Source organism: Canariomyces notabilis (genome assembly GCF_033297395.1).
Source record: "Canariomyces notabilis strain CBS 508.74 unplaced genomic scaffold N656scaffold_48, whole genome shotgun sequence".
NCBI lineage: Eukaryota > Fungi > Ascomycota > Sordariomycetes > Sordariales > Chaetomiaceae > Canariomyces > Canariomyces notabilis.
In genome coordinates, this window is record NW_027041870.1 from 17,772 (window position 1) to 34,731 (window position 16,960).

The 16,960-nt window shown below is 54.9% G+C and overlaps 7 protein-coding genes across 7 annotated transcripts; 3 read left to right on the forward strand and 4 right to left on the reverse strand.

The window, feature by feature from the left end:
• Nucleotides 1-90: 90 nt before the first annotated feature.
• On the reverse strand, nucleotides 91-2,207 carry N656DRAFT_849620 (Rtt106-domain-containing protein). The gene is made up of 3 exons (XM_064819356.1): nucleotides 1,971-2,207; nucleotides 1,460-1,825; nucleotides 91-1,395 (listed from the first exon to the last, which is right to left on the reverse strand). Exons 1-3 carry the CDS (start codon nucleotides 2,053-2,055, stop codon nucleotides 428-430), a joined length of 1,419 nt encoding a protein of 472 aa, XP_064664756.1. The 5' UTR covers nucleotides 2,056-2,207; the 3' UTR covers nucleotides 91-427.
• A 364-nt stretch (nucleotides 2,208-2,571) lies between these two features.
• Nucleotides 2,572-3,220, forward strand: N656DRAFT_521228 (uncharacterized protein). Its single transcript, XM_064809946.1, has 2 exons — nucleotides 2,572-2,778; nucleotides 2,837-3,220. Exons 1-2 carry the CDS (start codon nucleotides 2,670-2,672, stop codon nucleotides 3,100-3,102), a joined length of 375 nt encoding a protein of 124 aa, XP_064664757.1. The 5' UTR covers nucleotides 2,572-2,669; the 3' UTR covers nucleotides 3,103-3,220.
• A 413-nt stretch (nucleotides 3,221-3,633) lies between these two features.
• Nucleotides 3,634-4,796, reverse strand: N656DRAFT_802886 (alpha/beta-hydrolase; the record flags this gene model as incomplete). The annotated part of the gene is made up of 3 exons (XM_064818296.1): nucleotides 3,634-4,190; nucleotides 4,276-4,382; nucleotides 4,462-4,796. 3 exons carry the CDS (start codon nucleotides 4,794-4,796, stop codon nucleotides 3,634-3,636), a joined length of 999 nt encoding a protein of 332 aa, XP_064664758.1.
• A 744-nt stretch (nucleotides 4,797-5,540) lies between these two features.
• On the reverse strand, nucleotides 5,541-7,734 carry N656DRAFT_820751 (glycoside hydrolase family 47 protein). The gene is made up of 4 exons (XM_064818415.1): nucleotides 7,476-7,734; nucleotides 6,793-7,413; nucleotides 5,992-6,716; nucleotides 5,541-5,902 (listed from the first exon to the last, which is right to left on the reverse strand). The coding sequence occupies exons 2-4, from the start codon at nucleotides 7,370-7,372 to the stop codon at nucleotides 5,756-5,758; spliced, it is 1,452 nt and encodes a 483-aa protein (XP_064664759.1). The 5' UTR covers nucleotides 7,373-7,413; nucleotides 7,476-7,734; the 3' UTR covers nucleotides 5,541-5,755.
• Nucleotides 7,735-7,978: 244 nt separating this feature from the next.
• Nucleotides 7,979-8,411, forward strand: N656DRAFT_849623 (uncharacterized protein; the record flags this gene model as incomplete). Its single annotated transcript, XM_064819357.1, has 1 exon — nucleotides 7,979-8,411. The coding sequence occupies exon 1, from the start codon at nucleotides 8,073-8,075 to the stop codon at nucleotides 8,409-8,411; it is 339 nt and encodes a 112-aa protein (XP_064664760.1). The 5' UTR covers nucleotides 7,979-8,072.
• A 67-nt stretch (nucleotides 8,412-8,478) lies between these two features.
• N656DRAFT_785561 (uncharacterized protein) lies at nucleotides 8,479-9,398 on the reverse strand (the record flags this gene model as incomplete). Its single annotated transcript, XM_064816422.1, has 1 exon — nucleotides 8,479-9,398. The coding sequence occupies exon 1, from the start codon at nucleotides 9,145-9,147 to the stop codon at nucleotides 8,482-8,484; it is 666 nt and encodes a 221-aa protein (XP_064664761.1). The 5' UTR covers nucleotides 9,148-9,398.
• A 3,811-nt stretch (nucleotides 9,399-13,209) lies between these two features.
• On the forward strand, nucleotides 13,210-14,900 carry N656DRAFT_793345 (uncharacterized protein; the record flags this gene model as incomplete). Its single annotated transcript, XM_064817156.1, has 2 exons — nucleotides 13,210-13,606; nucleotides 13,669-14,900. 2 exons carry the CDS (start codon nucleotides 13,210-13,212, stop codon nucleotides 14,898-14,900), a joined length of 1,629 nt encoding a protein of 542 aa, XP_064664762.1.
• Between the last annotated feature and the right edge of the window lie 2,060 nt (nucleotides 14,901-16,960).

The window sequence follows — 16,960 nt, forward strand, 5'->3', positions numbered from 1 at the left end:
CAACGCGAAGAGTGGCTCAAATGGCTCAATTCGCTCGAATACACTTAAATCGCTGGAATACACTTAAATTGCTAGAATGCGCTCAAATCGCTCGAATACACTCAAATCGCTACAGAACGCTCATATCCATACAACGTATATATCCACACAACGTAACCTCTCCCGTAACCTCGCGCCCGGTCCTTACCTCCTTGCGCATTGCCCTGCCCTCCCTTCCTCTCCGCCATCCTCACCGGCCTTCCGCTTGTTCTTGGATCCCGGAGGCCGTCCACGCCGTCTGGGCTATGCCTCATGGGGGGACTAGTGCACGAATAGAATAGTACTAGTGCACACGGAGTAATTCTCTTAATACCAGTTGCCAAGGCTGAGGTATAGTGACTCGTCCATGTGCACAAATGCACTGGCCATTATAAGTTACCAATGTAGTTTATGTAGAGTCGTCCTCCTCCATGCCCTCTCCATCATCCGCCCTTTCGTGGTCTTCATCATATTCCTCCTCGTCCTCCTCACTTGACTCCCCTTCCCCTTCACTATCTCCCTCACTTCCAGGGTCATAATCCTCCTCCAACTCGTCTTCCTCATCCTGCAGCCGCTGCTCGGCCTCGCGCTCTGCAAGTTCCAGTGCCGTCATCCCCCCTGCGTCTCCTTCGGCGTGCTCATTGCCGTCGTTATCACCTTCACCTTCCCCAGCAGCCTTCTTCGCATTCTCAGCCAGTTCGCGCTTCGCCTTTCTGCGTTCTGCCATGCTCCGGTCTGCCAGGCCATGTCGGCGCACATAAGTCTCGTCAATCCCCTGGTAATCTTCCTGATCGAGCATAGCAAACTCAATCTCTTTTTCCAGGCTGCTATTGGCGTCCTCGGGGTCTTCTTCCAACTCCACGACCATGTTGAAGGTACGTTGCAGGACATTGGTGTAGCTGACCGCCACGATGCGCTCCAGCGGCAGGAAGAGGAGCGGCTTTTTGAACCCCCACAGGATGCCTGTGGGGAGGAAGAAGAGAAATCCATCCTTACTCCCGCGAAAGGCTTTCACATGCACCGCCTTTTCGTTCGGGCGGTGGGGCTGTCGTACAACGCTGTGAAATATCTTGGGGTCTGAAGCGATGAGCTGGCACGAGTTGTTTCCCGCGTTACGCATAGACATCGTGAGAGCCCAGTGGAACAGACTGCTGTATGTGTCAGAAACCGCCTCGGCTGTCTTGGCTAAGGGGCCCGCGATGCTCCCAGGCTTCGGCGCGGTGACTGGGACTGTGTAGACGAGCGGCTCAAGCGACTGCGGCTTGTCGGCCACACTGTTGGTTTGTTTCGAGATCGGGAGGTAACTGTTCCGCGGGAGGAGAACATAGTTGTATTGGGCTTGGGATTTATCGGGGACCGGTAAGTAAAATGCATGTTCTACAGCTCAAGAGGTTAGCAATGCTGTAGGAGATTGGAAGAGGGAAGGAGGGAGGTCACGGACCAATGTCTTTCCACGGATATACAATGCCAGCCACAGGGGTTGATGAGCCTGGGGCCCGGGCATACAGAAAGTTCTTGGTAAAACAGAGGTCGTATTTCTTGCGCTGCGGCGCCGTAACTGAAATATCCTTAATCTCGAGCAGCACTTGCTCGACAACGGCAGCGTCGGTCCCCAGGCCGGAGGTCTGGGATGCCGCCAGCGACTGCCCGTTCAACGTGTTCTGGTTTGACTGTGCCTGCGCTGGCGATTGTGCAATCTCGACCCGTCGCCTCTTGGGGTTGGGTTCGGCTTGATTGTCGGTGGAGGATAAACGCTGATATACAAAGCTCGCAATTTCGTTGAACAAGGTCGTACGCGTTGGGGTATCTAGGAGTACCAATCATCAGCTTTTTGCCAGACAGATCTTCGTTGCTTCTGGTGGCGTTTGCGGGCGTGCCCGCAGCTTTTCGCCTTCCCAACTTATTGCGCAAACCGCCGAGTCACGAGCAGGACAATGATAGTAGAAACGTACCGGCGGCCCTCTCAATACCCGCTAAGATATCCGGTCGTGTCTGGAAAACGAGCCCGAGGGTCTGAACGTCTAGACTTGCCGCCATGGTCTGGTGGTATTGTACAGTACAATACGTTGGGGCAGCTGAGAACTGGATGGTATAGTCAGGGATGGTGATCGGCCAGCGTCAAGAGCGTTTTGGCAGTCCGTCTTTGTGCTATCAAGGTCGCGGCCCTAATCAAAAAAACGTGGTGTTTGTGACGGGCTGATTCGTGATCGCGATTGACGCGTTGGAAGTGCGGGCGTATTGCTGGCTGGACGCAGGGCCGGCGGTAATTAGGGTGGTATTGTACGTTACATTACGAAAATACCCAATGATAAATTTACTTCCTTTCCCTGATTCAGTAACAGTCCAATACAATACATTAAGTGTCACAAATCGAACCTCCCCTTCCACTCAGGTCCCCAGTCACATAAGTCTGTCTTTCTTACATTGCCTTCTGGTTTGTACTCATGTGCTCTAGCTTACTACATTCAAATCACAAGAGAGAAGAAACAGAGTAACAACAATGGGCGAACGTGTATTAACGTATATGCGTTCATGAGTATTGCGACATCTTGAACTGAATCAACAACACACCTTCCTCTCTGTCTCTCGGGGTGGAACCTGAAATATATAATATGATTGATGATACCAACTGAGATACCAGGGAATCTCTCATGAAGTGTTCCCTTTCGTTCCTTATTGCACGTCTTCATCGTAGTGCCTCGAGAAATCCAACGACTACCTACCTGCTCCCAAAAAAGGCAGTGCAGGTTGATCAGGACGGTACAGACCGTACCCGACACTCCCTATATACATGACTAACAACCTGATGCTACCCCAGAGTCCAGTCCATCACAGATCCACCGACAACAGCCCCTGGATTACCGCTGGTCCAGTGCCAGGTTTCAAGTATGTATGTACAATACATACAACCAGCCCGCCATTAGTCCTACTATTATAAAAAATATCGAAACAGGGGAGATTAGGCATGATTTAGTCAAGATACTGAGAGAATTGTACCCCAAGACTCAAACAAACAGAGCTGCCGGCTTATCTGAACCGTTGATACTCGATACACAACCGGACCTCCTGAATGGTTCGGCTTGAGGACATTTAATTGTACTTCTAAGGGGTAGGGTAAGTATCTTCACTAAGGTATCAATGTATGTAGCTCACCAATTCCTCGTTTGTGGCTGCCCTGGGGATCTCTACCGGGGTCTGTTCAGTCTATCCCATCCCTATCTCCAGGTTTTTGAGCCCCTAGTACTCTCGTTCCCTCTTACTTCTAGGCTCAGTGCTCGATTCACATTACAATTCACCTTAAGCCTAAGTGCGAAGCAGGGTCACTCTATTCCGTCCAGTTCTGAGCGCGTTTCATGTCCTGATCCCGAAGGTGTGTTCCAGAAGGGCGTTCCCGGTGTGTTCAAGCTGTTTGGATATGTATAATGTAGGTAGACGGAGGCATCTAAGGACAGCAGGAGGCGGATGATAGGCAAGATCTACGCATTATCGCCACAATCTAAATGACGCCCAAACAATAGTCGTGCCTTTACTGGTAGGTTCTAGGTAATTAGTCACTGTTGCTCAAAGAATACTAACCGTGACATGAAGCTGAGAGGTGCCTGTCTAAGTACGGATCTACATAGAGAGGCCCGAGGCAAACTCCTCAAACATCTTCTCCACCGTCTCCTTGGCCTCCAACATAGCCCAATGACCGGTATCAAGCGTCTCAATCTTCAGATTATCTTGAGCCGCTTCCCTAGTCATGTGCACCTGGACAGCAGGGATGATGGCGTAGTCCTTGGTCGTAGCGATAAACAGGGTCGGTACCGTAATCTTCTGGTCCTCAGAGCTGAGGTCCTGGTCCTCCTTTGCAGGGTCGAGAAAAGCAATAGCCTTGTACCAGTTGAAAACGCCATCGTAACCGCCCTTAAGAATCCGCTGATGCGTCGCCAGCTCCTCAGGAGAGATCCAGTCGGCGACAGGCAGCTCTTTTCCTGCTTCGAGAAACTTTTGCAGAGCGCCTTCGGCGCAAAGATGCTCTTTCCAAGCCTCAGGGTCTTTGGCGAACATCAGAGAATCAAACGCACCAGCGTTCTTCTCCACCAGAGACGATCCCTCAGAGGAGAGGAAGACTTGCATATAGCCTGATGTGCTGTATCCGAGCATCTGCTTGGACACCGCTATCAGGGTATCTACATAGATTTGGTGTCAGCTACAAACATCAGGGGACTTGGTATCCACGGCCTGCCCAAGATATTCGTAAACATGGCCACATACCGAGATTCAACCGTGTATCAACAATGGTGAAACCCGCAGCAACAAAGATCAGCCCACTAAAGAGCTCCTTATGGTGCACGTATAAGTGCGACAGCAGAGGTGAGCCACTACAGGCGCGTGTCAGATCAGCGAAAGCTAGTATCAAACCTACCTATACAGGCAGGCAGCACTTGAGGAGTTGCTCACAAATCATGCCCAACCCCAATCACCTTCTCAACCCCAACCGCCTTGGTCACCAACTCATAAACCTGCGGCACCATGCGACTGAACTGGTACGCCTCAAGCGCTTCCGGCCGGTCCGTGTCCCCGTAGCCGAGGAGGTCGGGCGCAATGACACCGAAGCCAGCCTTGGGCAAGAGCTCGATCTGGTGGTGCCAGATGTAGCTTGAGCTCGGCGCGCCGTGGAGCAGCAGGAAGGTCGGCTTGGATGGAGCGGCGGGGGGGACATGGATATAACCGTATGTGGTTCCGTCGCTCAGTGTGGCCTTTTTGGCGAGGGTTGGGAACGCGAGGGATGCCATGGTTGTTTACCAGGAGTAGGCGTGTATACTGTAGACTACGTGAGTTAAGGGTAAATGGTGATAGAAAGGTGGGAATGGCTAGGAGTGGAATCAAAGTGAGCTAGCAGGCAGTCACGGTCTATATCACCAAGTGCGGGACTCTGAATGGAAATACCCCATCCAGCAGCCAACTTCGCCTAAATCCAATCTTCGAATCTAACGGCCAACTCCTTCCAGATCCTCCAAGCGTGTGTAGTGCGTATGGATTACATGCACCTGACCAAATCCTTGATCCTTCAGCGCCCGCGTGCGATCAAGATGTACCTCGGACTTGCAGCTGCCGAGAATCCGAGAACGAGGGGTGTCCAGTCGTGCTTCTCCATGTCACTGACGATAAAGCTGAGGACAAATGTTATTGGATTAGGATAGACGGTAGATGCCTTGCGTGTGTCAATATCTCTAGTCCTACCAGACATATAACCAAGATGCTATTCCAGAACGCAGTGGCGTTCAAGGGGAAAGGGCCTGGGGAAGGGCCCCGGGGGGTTGAGTTGGCAACATGCAGCCTGTCTTTTCCACCTCGCAGCATTGGAGATGTCTCAGAACAAGTTGAGGCGACTTCACAAAGTTGACATTGAGAGGTAGAGAGCACGTGAGATGAGGCGCCGCCAGCATCAGGAGTTGGCTAAGCCGGCTGCACGCAGTGAATGTCTCCTTTTCTCACGAGAATTGCGTTTCAACGATTGGACACAGGATCTTTTCCCAACTCCAAGCCCTAAACGCCACCAATGTAACCTCGGGAGTCGGAGGCTCGGTTCAGGTTGCACCCTGACGTTCTCGTCAGAGCTGATCTGGATCAGTCCGGCACCAGCGCCAGCATAGAGCCACGTATCCACGATGTCGTGATGGCGGCTACGTATGTATTGTACATACATACGACACATGAGAGAGAGAGTGAGAGAAAATCAAAGCCCCCTGCTCTACCGGTTTCCTTTCCGCTGCCATCCCGTCTTCCACTTGCTCCTGAAGCGCGGCAAGATGTGCGCCTCGGTGTTGAAGACGACCTCGTGCAGCGGCAGGAAATCACTCGGCGAGAAGAGCAAGTACAGGTACTTGAGGGTTTCAGCCTGAGCAAACATGAACCGTCCCGGTTAGCTATGTCCAGTCTCTGATGTTGCAGCGTCCCGCAAGGTACAATGCAAAGGGGTATCCTCACCAGCCAAAAGCTCTCCATGTTATCCCGGAACGGCGGCGGGATCTTATTCACATCGTTGACCGACGTGTAGCCCTTATCCAAACCAGCGTTAGTCCACTTGTCAAATGCCCTGAAGATCTTCCATCCCCATTCGCGGTACAGCAGGTCCTCCGTCACGCGCCACATCACGAACAAGCTCTCAACCGTCTCGGGCCGCTGCAGGTTGTGCGCGTCCAGCGGTTTGATGACAAAATCCTCCCTCCACGCAGCCAGCGAGTCGCGCTGCATGCGACCGCGCAAGTCGCTGCTCCGAGTTCGGTTCAAGTTCCCCTTGGGCCGCGGGCGGAGGTCTTCCTCAGCAGCATCGAACCACACAATCTCGGGAGCCAGCCCCGTCAGCGTCACGGCGTACATGCCCCAGCACGTCTTCATGAGCTCCCCCGCGAGCTGCATCTGCTGCTCCTTTTCTGGCGTCCAGAAACCCCCGGGCCGGGCGCGCGCCTCGGCCAGAGTGTGGCCGCCTGTGACGCCGAGCGCGATGGCGCCCGGCAGGAAGCACACCAGGTGATCCATCTTGGGCGAGAGCTTGCCGCCGATGCCCCGCGGCAGCTCGGCGACGAATTTGAGCCCGCTCCTGCGCGTTGTCGTGACCAGGTGGGTCTGGATCCCCGCGAGTGCCTCCTCCCACATGTCGAGGTAGATGGGCTCGTCGCCTGAGGTCTGCAGGTATTGCTTGATGAGATATTCTACATGTATGTGCAGCTTGGGTCAGCCAGAGGCGATACAAGGAAACTGAATTGCGGGCGGAATGAACTAACTCACCGTAATACGAGTCACCACGACTGCCAAGTCCGATCTCCGGTGTCGTGAACTGGCCAGTCTCCGGGTGGACAAAGATTTGTAGCAGCCCGGCTTCCTTGGCATTGTCATCCAGCACCTGCATCACCTTCTCGGCCTTGCGCCAGTAGCGCTCGTCGCCCGTAAGGTGCGACAGGTATTTCATCTCGAGCTGTAGCGTAGCCGCCTCGGCCATGGACGACGCGCCGCCGTCGGCGTGCGATGGTAGCCCTTTTCTTCTGCCGAGGTGCACGCTCGCGTAGGGGATGCCTGAGCGCGACTCGTACGCGGGCAGCAGGTGGTCGGCCAGTTCAACCGCCTTGGCCAGGTAGACAGTGTCGCGGCGCGAGGCCACGTCAGGCAGGCGGCCGGCGAGGTAGTGTGCCCCGAGCAGCCCGCCCAACATGCGGATGGTGGTCTCAAAGGTGCTGACATCCTGGTCTTGGTCGTATGTCAGGCTGCGGTGCAGCCACTTGCGCGACTCGGCCAGTGGGCCCGTCAGGTTCATGACCATCATGGTGTCAAGACTGTCGACAATGATCCAGCCCAGCCCCTGAGGGCTCATCTGCGAGCCCCGTGCCGTGACGGGGTGGTACCGGTCTTGACCTGGGCAGCAGTCAGTGTCTTCAAGTTGTGTGTATGCCAAATACTGTGAGACGTGAACTCACCCCAGGCATACTGCGTATAAGCCTGCCAACTTGCGGCGAACGTCTCCTTCACTGCCTCGCGCCGAGCGTTCCAGTCGACGGCAGACGCTGTGTAGTGGGAGAAGCCGATGGGGTTGTCAACAACCCACCGGTTTACGCCCTACCCAACGGCGGTGGCGACGGCAATTGTGGCCAAGCCGTACCGCACCGGCGACGGGATGCGCGAGCCGGCCGGCCGACGCACCTGCTTCCGTGATGCATGTTCTTTTTGATGTGCCATCTCTGCTTGCGGCTGCCCAAATATCGGTGGCTTGGTTGCAATTGCAAAGGAGACAATGTCTGTTTATGCGGCCGATGGCCGTTTTCCCCTTTTCTTTCTTTTGGACGGACCCGAGAGAACGGCACGGGCCGGCTCGTTGGTTCGTTGCCCCTTGGTTCGTTGGTTCCAGTTTACGCCAATGTCGCCCCCGAGCAAATTATCTAGGTACTTACTTCCTCGATAAATGTATTCCTCTGCTGTGTCCCGGCGTCACGTTCCTCATTACCCACAGCCCCTTTTCTTGCGGTGCGAGGGAAATCGGCGTCCTCGGGCGTACCATTTGAGGCCAGTCACCCGCCATGTCGACATACCCTCCCGAGACGAACGACGGAGTCGTGACGTCTTGGGTGCCGCTCACAAGCACATTCACACCATCCGTAGGATGCGAAAGTAAATACCGTCTCAACGGGCCGAGCCTGGTGGCCTACGACCCGGGCTACGGCCTTGATATCGATAGGAATGTCAAGTGTGGACCGCCAGCCGTGACAACATGGTGGGAACAGGGACGACTGGGCGGTGGCGATGGTGAAGGAAACACTGCCGCCAGTCTGGGGCCGGTGACATGCCCCAACGCGTGGACGACGGTGGCCTCACCAATCACCGGCTCGAGCACGCAGATCATGTGCTGCCCGCCGTGAGTGGTTCAATCTCCTTGAAGACTGGCCATCCCAAATCATCAACTGACGTCCCGCGCTGCACTAGAGAGTACTACCTTGCGCACGGATACCCGGGCTCCGTCGCTGGAGACTGCCTTTCCGATGTCCCTTCGGGCGCGGTCCTGACATTTGCCTCAACGTCGCCAGGGGCTTCGAAGGCCTGGAAGATCACCGCGACGACGCTGACGAGGAGCTCGACGGTTAGCGCCATCGCCGTGGTGGGATGGAACATAGCGTTGCAGACGACGAGCTCCACAACATCGTCCACGTTCACAACGTCCTCGACCTTGGCCTCGACCTCGACCTCAACCTCGACCTCAACCTCCTCATCGATCATATCAACACCAACTTCCCCGTCCATTTCAACCGCGACAGTCTCCAGCGGCGCGACGGCCGCGCTCACGGGGGAAGGACCCTCTTTACCGGACCAGGCGTCATCACCAGGCCTCTCGACGGGTGCAGCGGCCGGCATGGGTGTGGGTGTGGGGTTGGGCGTTATTGGAATCGCCGCCCTGCTCGTGGCTCTGTATTTGATGCGGTCAAGGAAGCGAAAGGCCGAAGCGGCTGCGGCGGCAGCAGCAGCGGAAGGGGCCCCACAGCCGGCATGGGCCGAGGGCGGGCTTCCGCCGCCGATGCCGAAAATTCGCGGAAACTCCGTATGGCGCTCACGAGTTGGGGTCCGAAACTGCATACCGAGAACTGCCGGCCACGCAGTCATACCGTGGCCCCTACCTGCCGCCCCAGGAATTGGCCTAGCAGAGTATTAGTAAGGTACTCGCAACGGTGATGGGAGGCGTTGGGCGCTGGATTGATACCATTGGCTTTCTTTCTCGATGGCGGGGATTGGCCCGCATTCAATTGGTGGTTTTATATGGATTTATACCGCCCTGTAAATGTAATAATGACGGGATTTGATTGAAAATGGACTGATGCAGCAGACATGTTCTGCTTTCTCATGATGCAGATGAGAGCCGTTGTCGTTGGTAGGTTCCAGTTTAGAAGTTGCATTCACTGGGCGGACGTTATCCAGGTCCCGGTCATCACTGCCTTCTAAAGCTTAGCCCATCCCAAACTACGCTAGCGCCCCAGCGCAACTTCCAACGCTGCACCTTCTAACAAGTCGTTGACCTCCGCCAAAGACGTGATGCAGGGGACGAGAAACAGGAGAACAGTGAAAAGCGAAAGAAAGGGAAAGGGCTTTCCGGTCAGGTATCTGCGGGGAATCGTCGACTGCAATCACTCCCGTCCACTGCAAGTCCAAGCTGGAAGTACCTAACGGTATCTTCAATCCCAGAAGAGCCGACGGCACCGAAGGAGACGTCCCGAGAGTCTGACGGCACCAGCGAATGGCCAGCTTCGGCGCCCCTCCTCCGCGTCTCCTCCGCGCCGAACTAATGCAAGGGACCAGAAGTGATGTTCAAGCCCAGTGGGAGTGATGTCGTAGCTTGCTGGTCAGCAACCACATGGCGGCTCATCAATCGTTGGAGGCTGGCGAGGTAGCATTTGGCAGCGGCCAGCTCTCCTCTTTAGCCATCATTTTTAGAATGGAATCCGCGCTCCTCGGCCCAACGCTGGTGGCATCAACTGCTAGTGACTGAGATAGCACACAAGGTGAATTGACAACCTGCATCGACAACGACATTACATGCACAAGATAGGAGCTCAGGCAACGCTTGGTGCAACCAACTGCCAAGAGAGTTGCCCTGCTGAAGCTTCAGCTGCACCTGAAGAGGCAGAACAACCCCCAGCAGTTCATCAAGCCGCAAAAGAAGACACATGCGCGGGATGCGGTCGAGCCAGGCAGGGAACTTTGTACGGTGGTGAGATTGGGGGAGACTCAGACGAGTTGTGATGTGCCAGCGAAGTGATACAGGATCTCGTCCAACTTCCCGCATCCCGCACTAGCCCTTGGTGTAAAGCTGGCATCAACCGGAACATACGGAGCACAGCATCGACGTCGTGCAAAGTGAGGTGCGATCCTGTTCTCGGCCGTGACGGTCAGGCCCACCTTGACTTCTCTGAGCGTAACCCTCAGTTATCAAGGAGTTTGGGCCTTGAGCAATAAGTGACCGTGATCGCGTCGACCTCGGCCCAAAACCGGCAACGGCTTCAAAGGGAAACGAGCAGCCATGATACTTACATACCTCCCAAAGCCCTCGATGCATACTCGACGAGACTGCACTGTATTGTACAGAGGCAGTTTGCAGCTCTTGAGGGGGCGACTCGGAAAAGGAGGGCTGTCCTGTCCACCTCAGCACGGGGCTCGTTGAGGTGGACTTGGTTAGACTTGCTGTCCCAAAAAAGAAAAGACGGGACCGAGAAAAGACGGTGTGAACAGCAGACTTGGGGAGGTGCAGCCAGAACAGGGCTTGTTGAACTGGACCTGAGTTGGCTGGACTCGCTTCCAAAAAGACGGTCTGAACGGCAGACTCGGGAGGATGGCTCGGATGGAAACAAGTCACGATGCTGCAGTGCTCACTGCATACCGAGTACAAACCAAACTCGGGGAGGGGATGGATGCCGAGGCCAAGGGCAGTGAAGAAAAAGTACGCTTGTGCAAGGTACGCGAGATGTTGGCGAATGAGGAGCAAGAGGGTTAATGAGATACCCTCCACGAAGAGATTTCGAAAGGTTGTCGTTGTGTTGGCTTAGAAAGCCGCATGTGCTTAGCTTATCTGATGGTCATGTCAAGCCTCAGTGCCATTGACGAGGCGTCGTTTTCAGAACCGGTCTGAGCCGGTGAAGAGTCAAGAGACTAGAGAGTGAACCGATTCTGCCACACCATGGTGAAAGGCAAGGGGCAGGCATCAGGGATGTTGTTGGACGGAACCTCGGGCAAAAATTGCGAAAATAGCACGCCAAAAAAGCATGATGACGAAAAGAAGAGGAACCCGAACGTTGCGAACGAAGAGCGGTTTTCTTCATCCAAAATGGGCCCACTTTTGATGGAATGGGAATGGCGCGAAAAAAGCAAGAGAACCTGCAAGTTTTTCCGAGCCGTTTCTGGCGTCAACTTCCAGGAAGGTGGGGCCCGGGGAGGGGCGCCTTCCCGACCTCGCTAGGCTCGCTCACCTGGCAATTCGTGTCCAAGTTCGCCCACCTCCATCAGGATGAGCTTTTGGTGCGTCATCAGCGACATCGTTATCGCAAAGGGCCAGGGCTAGGGCAGCGGTGCAACCCTCAGTCTCTCGAATTTTTCAATTGACAGACGGATTGGATAAGCTGAATGGAAAAGATTCGGCTGGAACCGCCCTGTTGGCCAGCCAATGCCAGAAGTTCATCCAAAGAAAAACGGGGACCTTCGTGAACCTAGCCGTGACATGAGTCGCTCACTACTTGCAGCCCACTGGACAAGCTCACAAGCTCTCGAGACGCATGCTGACGATAACTATATTGACGACAGAGCCAGTCAGGCTCCGTGTCACCGTTGCAGCTTGCGAAAGTGATATTTGGAAAGCTCACTCACCAGCTCCAGTCAGGAGCTGGTCCCCCACTGAGTTCTCTTTCAGAGCGTTGCCAACGGTCCTGTCTTCGTCCTCGGGTAGACTTAAGCCGGTAAACCAGCCAGCTGGTTGTGATTCCATTGGGCCGCCCACGCTGCTGCTGTATGCCCAACCGGCTCAGGTTGCCCATCGCCAGCCTTTTCTTCCCTGAACGGTCACGACGACTCGTCGCTGCGCAGTGTCATTGTCAGGCCGGCGAATAGTCGGCAAGAATTGATTGGGCAGTGGAGGCTCCGGCTCCGGCGGGCCAAAGTCTCGAGGCCAGAGGCCAACCACCAGCGAATACAGCTCCCCCAACCCCACGCCTGAGTGCTTACAGCAGATGTATGTACTCTATGTACAGTATACACACTACCTGAGCGCCAGATTACACGTGGTGCCACTTGTGTTCCCGAGATACTGTGAGAGCTCCGACTATTCGACCGCCCACGGATCTGCTTCCCGTCGTCTGGCGACCTTCCCCAACACGCACCCGACGATCACGCAGGATCACGCAGCACCGCGAGTAGACGGGGCAGGAAATGTCCTGGCCCGGCCTCGCGGCCTGGAAATTCGGCGAGTGACAACCATCTTGGAGCCGAACCGAGCGAAGACCTAACGTCCCCTAGCTACACTAGTTCCTCCCGTATTCATGTGCACTTGCGAAGATGGAATTCTTTTCTGGTATAATAACTGCCAAAGACCCTTAAGAGGGAAGACTGCTTCGCAGTAGTTTGGTGTGTTCGAAAGACTTCTAGTGTAAATGCCTGGCCTCGGCTCTGTCCAGCGGTAAAGTACCAGAACCTGGGCCAGTCCTTCGGCCGTGCTTCAGCCTTCGTCATATCTGGTAATTCTTCTCATTCTCAAATTGCATTACCCGCCATATACTACTCTACACGAACTGCCGCGTGCGTTCCATTGACATTCCGAGTTGCCGCTACCACCCAACTGGAGCTGGCTGGACTGATCGGGTGGGCTTGTAGCGTTTTGCGCCGCCTCGCCTGCCCCGCAACTTGCAAGGCATTCACCAACGCACTCCACCGGAACCCAATTGCTGACCCCCTGTCGGTGCCACACACACAGCAAGCTGGCTTGAATGGAAGGAGCTCTCTCCCCATTCTTGGTTGCCGTGTCTGATCGCAACAACAAAATTGTTCTGCCCCGCCACCCTTTCCAACTTTCCACGATCAGACCTCTCTTCGACCATTCCGCAACCCACTCAGTGCCGACATTACCTCCCCTGCGCCACTTCAAAGATTGTCAAAGAGCATACCGATGCCCACGTAACGATAGCTCCCATGTCGCCGAAATTGAAACCACTGCTGCTGCCGCAGCTGGTGGAGGAGCGGAAGAAGCTGGAGCTGCAGCAGACCAACGACGGCGAGAACACGTACGTCTTCTACACATACAATTCATCCTCGTCCGACCTCGCTTCACCATCGCCGGTCACGCCGACCTTCTCGCGCGCCGGCCACTCGAGATTTTCGGGGTCCGTTTCTTCACTCGAGATTCCAACACACTCGTGCTCCGAGAGCCCAGCCTCCCCAGGGCCCGTACCGCAACCCCCGCATGTCAACAAAACCACCAAGCCGCAATTACCTGATGTGCAGGAAGAACCGCTAGAGAGGGAAGAGGAGGGCACTATTGCGATGCCCGACTTCAGTGACCACGAGGCAGGCCTCTACGACTGCTTATGTGAGTCATGTGCCATTTCAGAACTGTCTCAACTGTATCTAACGGTCATGCCACGCATCCAGGTGACACTCCCTGCGCTCATCATGGCAATCTTGTACAAAGCGCGACCTTGGAGTCTTGTATGGCGTCGGACTTTGACTACGACTTGGGTTTTCTGAGTGACAGCGACTTCAACGCGAGTCCCCGGCATAAGAAGCGGCGTCACGGATCCGATGCAAGCTTCTCGCGTTGGAGCACGAAATTGGGGTCGAAACTACAGGGATGGCGGTCGCCATCTATTTCATCCATCTCAAGAAGATATAATCCAGCCTTCTCCCCGGCATCCGACCCCTCTCTAGCGGACCAACGACCAAGTTTTTCCCGGGAACCGTCAAGCCGGTCCTCATCCATCTCAGCCCCTGGTCGCGGCGCTCCGGATCGCCAGCAAGACCCTGCACTCCCTGCAACCCCTGCTCTTTCTCTCTATGAGAGCTCTGAAAGTGTTGCCATCTCTTCGCCCCTGGTCAAGAAGCCCTCGACATTGGGAAAAAGTCTAGAGCGCGAGAGAGCCACGGCAACAACCCCTCTTCTACCTCCCCTTCTAACTGACACCTCTTGTCATACGCAACCGCAGTCGCTCCAGGCATCGCCGCTACAATCCCCCTCTGTGGTGCCGTCACCAAACCCTGACATCTCAGCTTTCAAGTCGTACCCGACGCCTCCTCTCAGCACAAAAGCATCTGTCTCATCCTTCCGTCGAGGGACGGTCACGAGCATTTTCGGTGATGCACCGTCTCCAGTACCTTGCTTCTTCGATCACCAGGACTCGTGGTCCCACAGGCTGGGCCATGCCAACTTCACCATCGAGCCCAAGCCATATTTGCCTGAGACGGCCGACATCGCCGCGTTGCAGGCTTTGCGCACGGATTGGAGCCTGGCCAGGACAAACTATGCCAAGCACCTTGTGCGGACAGGAGAGCACTACGGGGCTACATCCAAGACATACGCCCTCACGGAAGCCAAATGGGCCGAGGTGGAGCAGGAATGGAAGCGGAACGAGGCTGATCTTATCCAGCGGCTGGATAGGGAATCCCTGACATCTCCCGAGCTCCACCGCACCGCCGAGGATACACCCCCGTCCGCAATCCCCCGGATGCTCAGCGACGACGGCAAGTTTCCAGAGCTCGGGGATGTCGAGATTGTTGGGCCCATGGTGCGCGACGCCGTCATGGCCCGCGATGGCCAAGACGAGAAGAGGAATAGTGCCTCTACCTGGCTCAGGAGTCTTGCTGGAAAAGTTGGCCTACGCAAATAACGAGGCCCTTGGATGCTTATGCAAACCCCTGTTTTCGTCGGACGACAAGACCGTCGTGGATAAAACCGGCTCGGAATGCATCATCCAGTGGGAGGGATGGTACAATACCAACCTTGTCTTTTTACTCATTGCTCTTTTGCTTCGCCTCTGCTTCTGCTTTCTCGGTGAAGATACCCCATCGGCTCGCATTGTCAACTAGCCAGGATGTTTAAAAATGGACATGGATGAGCGCTTGTTCTACTCCTTTTGCTTTTCTTCCACCATTGTTGCCACCGCGCAGCACTCTAGACTTTATTGTTTATACTTGATGTTTAGACCTTATTGGAGCTGTGCCGGATGGATCTCGGCAGCAACAGCCTCCTGTAGACAAGCATGTAACTTACCTCTCGGATTGATGACTGATTGATCACGTGGGTCGGGAAGATACTGGATTACGACTGGACTGTTAGAGATAGATGGGAAATGGAGTTTTACACTTGACAGCATGTCGGAGGGGATCCGACCTGTTTTGCTCGCACGGGTCACGGTATACTCGTTCATCCAGTTACGAGGAGGGGTACATGATGCCGTGTTCTGTGCGTTGTTCTGAACTACTATACATGTACCCGCAGTTGCGAATGCCTTGTGCTGTACGATCTGGGTCGGGTCTGGTATTCACTTGAAGCATGCCGCATGGCCACGGCACATATGAGGGTTTCCGGTTCCATCCGAGTCTTTAGTCCGGAGTTGAAGTATGAGCTAGTTACCTGCTTGGTATAACGGTGCGAGCCTGCGGGGGAAAGCACATGGATGATGGGCCGACACAGATAGAGTAGATCCAGGTTAGGAGCTACATCTAAGCAAGCGGTACTCATAGTACCTCAGTTCCGTCTCCCTTACCTTTATCTGCCATTCTCACACATATCGTAGACCCGACATGGAGCTCTGGCCTACACATACCGTTGTAAACATTTTTACCAGTATCTACAAACCCCGCCGATTGACAGCGTCGATCGTTTGGCATCCAGGGTTCATGTTTTCCCCACACACATATCCATGATGGACATCTACCCTACCGGGCGTAGTGTACGTATACATAGTAGTATATGCTGCGGCCAGCCGGTGCCGGGCGGCGGTGCGCTGCCGGAATAGGGCCCTGTTGGCCGCCTGGCAGCCACGTGTTTCGTCTGCTAGTAGCCATCTGCTGCCATCGGCGGTGTATACGGGTGTAGACATTCTGGTTTCTTTCAAATGTGAGGTAAGGTAAGGTACTAGTATGCAGCATTTGCGGGGAAGGAGGCCCGGGAAGGAAGGATGCGAGGATGGATGGAAGGATGTCTGTGAAACGGTGGAAGGGTGACACGGTGGCGGCGTGGCTGTTACTGTACCCCAGGGGCTACAGCCTGAGCCGGAGGAAAGTCCGTGGTTGTACTTTGTAACTAGACTGGAAATTGGTGTGAATAGTAGGTTGTTGGGCTGGTCAGGACGGGAACTGGAAGGCATCCGGGGCCGGGAGTCAGGGGTAAGCAAGGTAATCAGTAGGTGCCGGCTGCAACCGTCAGGTTCACAACTCCACGGCATGTGTTGTACTTGAACGTTGTCATGCCTAGGAAGGTAGGTAGATTGGTCTGCAACGCAGTCTATCAAGCTAGACTCGTAGCTTATAGGTAGGGTGACAGTCCGTGTTAGAAACACCAGGCACGACCTCGGCAGAGTCTGACTCTGGGGTAGAGCAAAACTTGAAGGCACCGCGCATGGACCGTTTAATACCTACCTACCTACCTAGTCAGCAACAAGAGTCTCACTCGGGTCATTGAAAGAGACAACCCCTGAAGCTAGAATCTAGGGGTCCCTGACCGCATGTGGCGTGTTTCGCATGACGCAAGAAGCGGCAAGTTGGAGGGGTGTTTCATTTGTTTCTCGTGGTACAAATAACAACTTACAGCTCCGCACGCGTACATGTCAACCAGATACATCTTACGTATTGAGCAAACCAGGACGCCCAGTTGCGGGAACTGCGACGCAAACCGGCAGCTGTCCGGGCCGGGGCTTTGTCAAGCACGTTTTCTAGGTAACGTCAA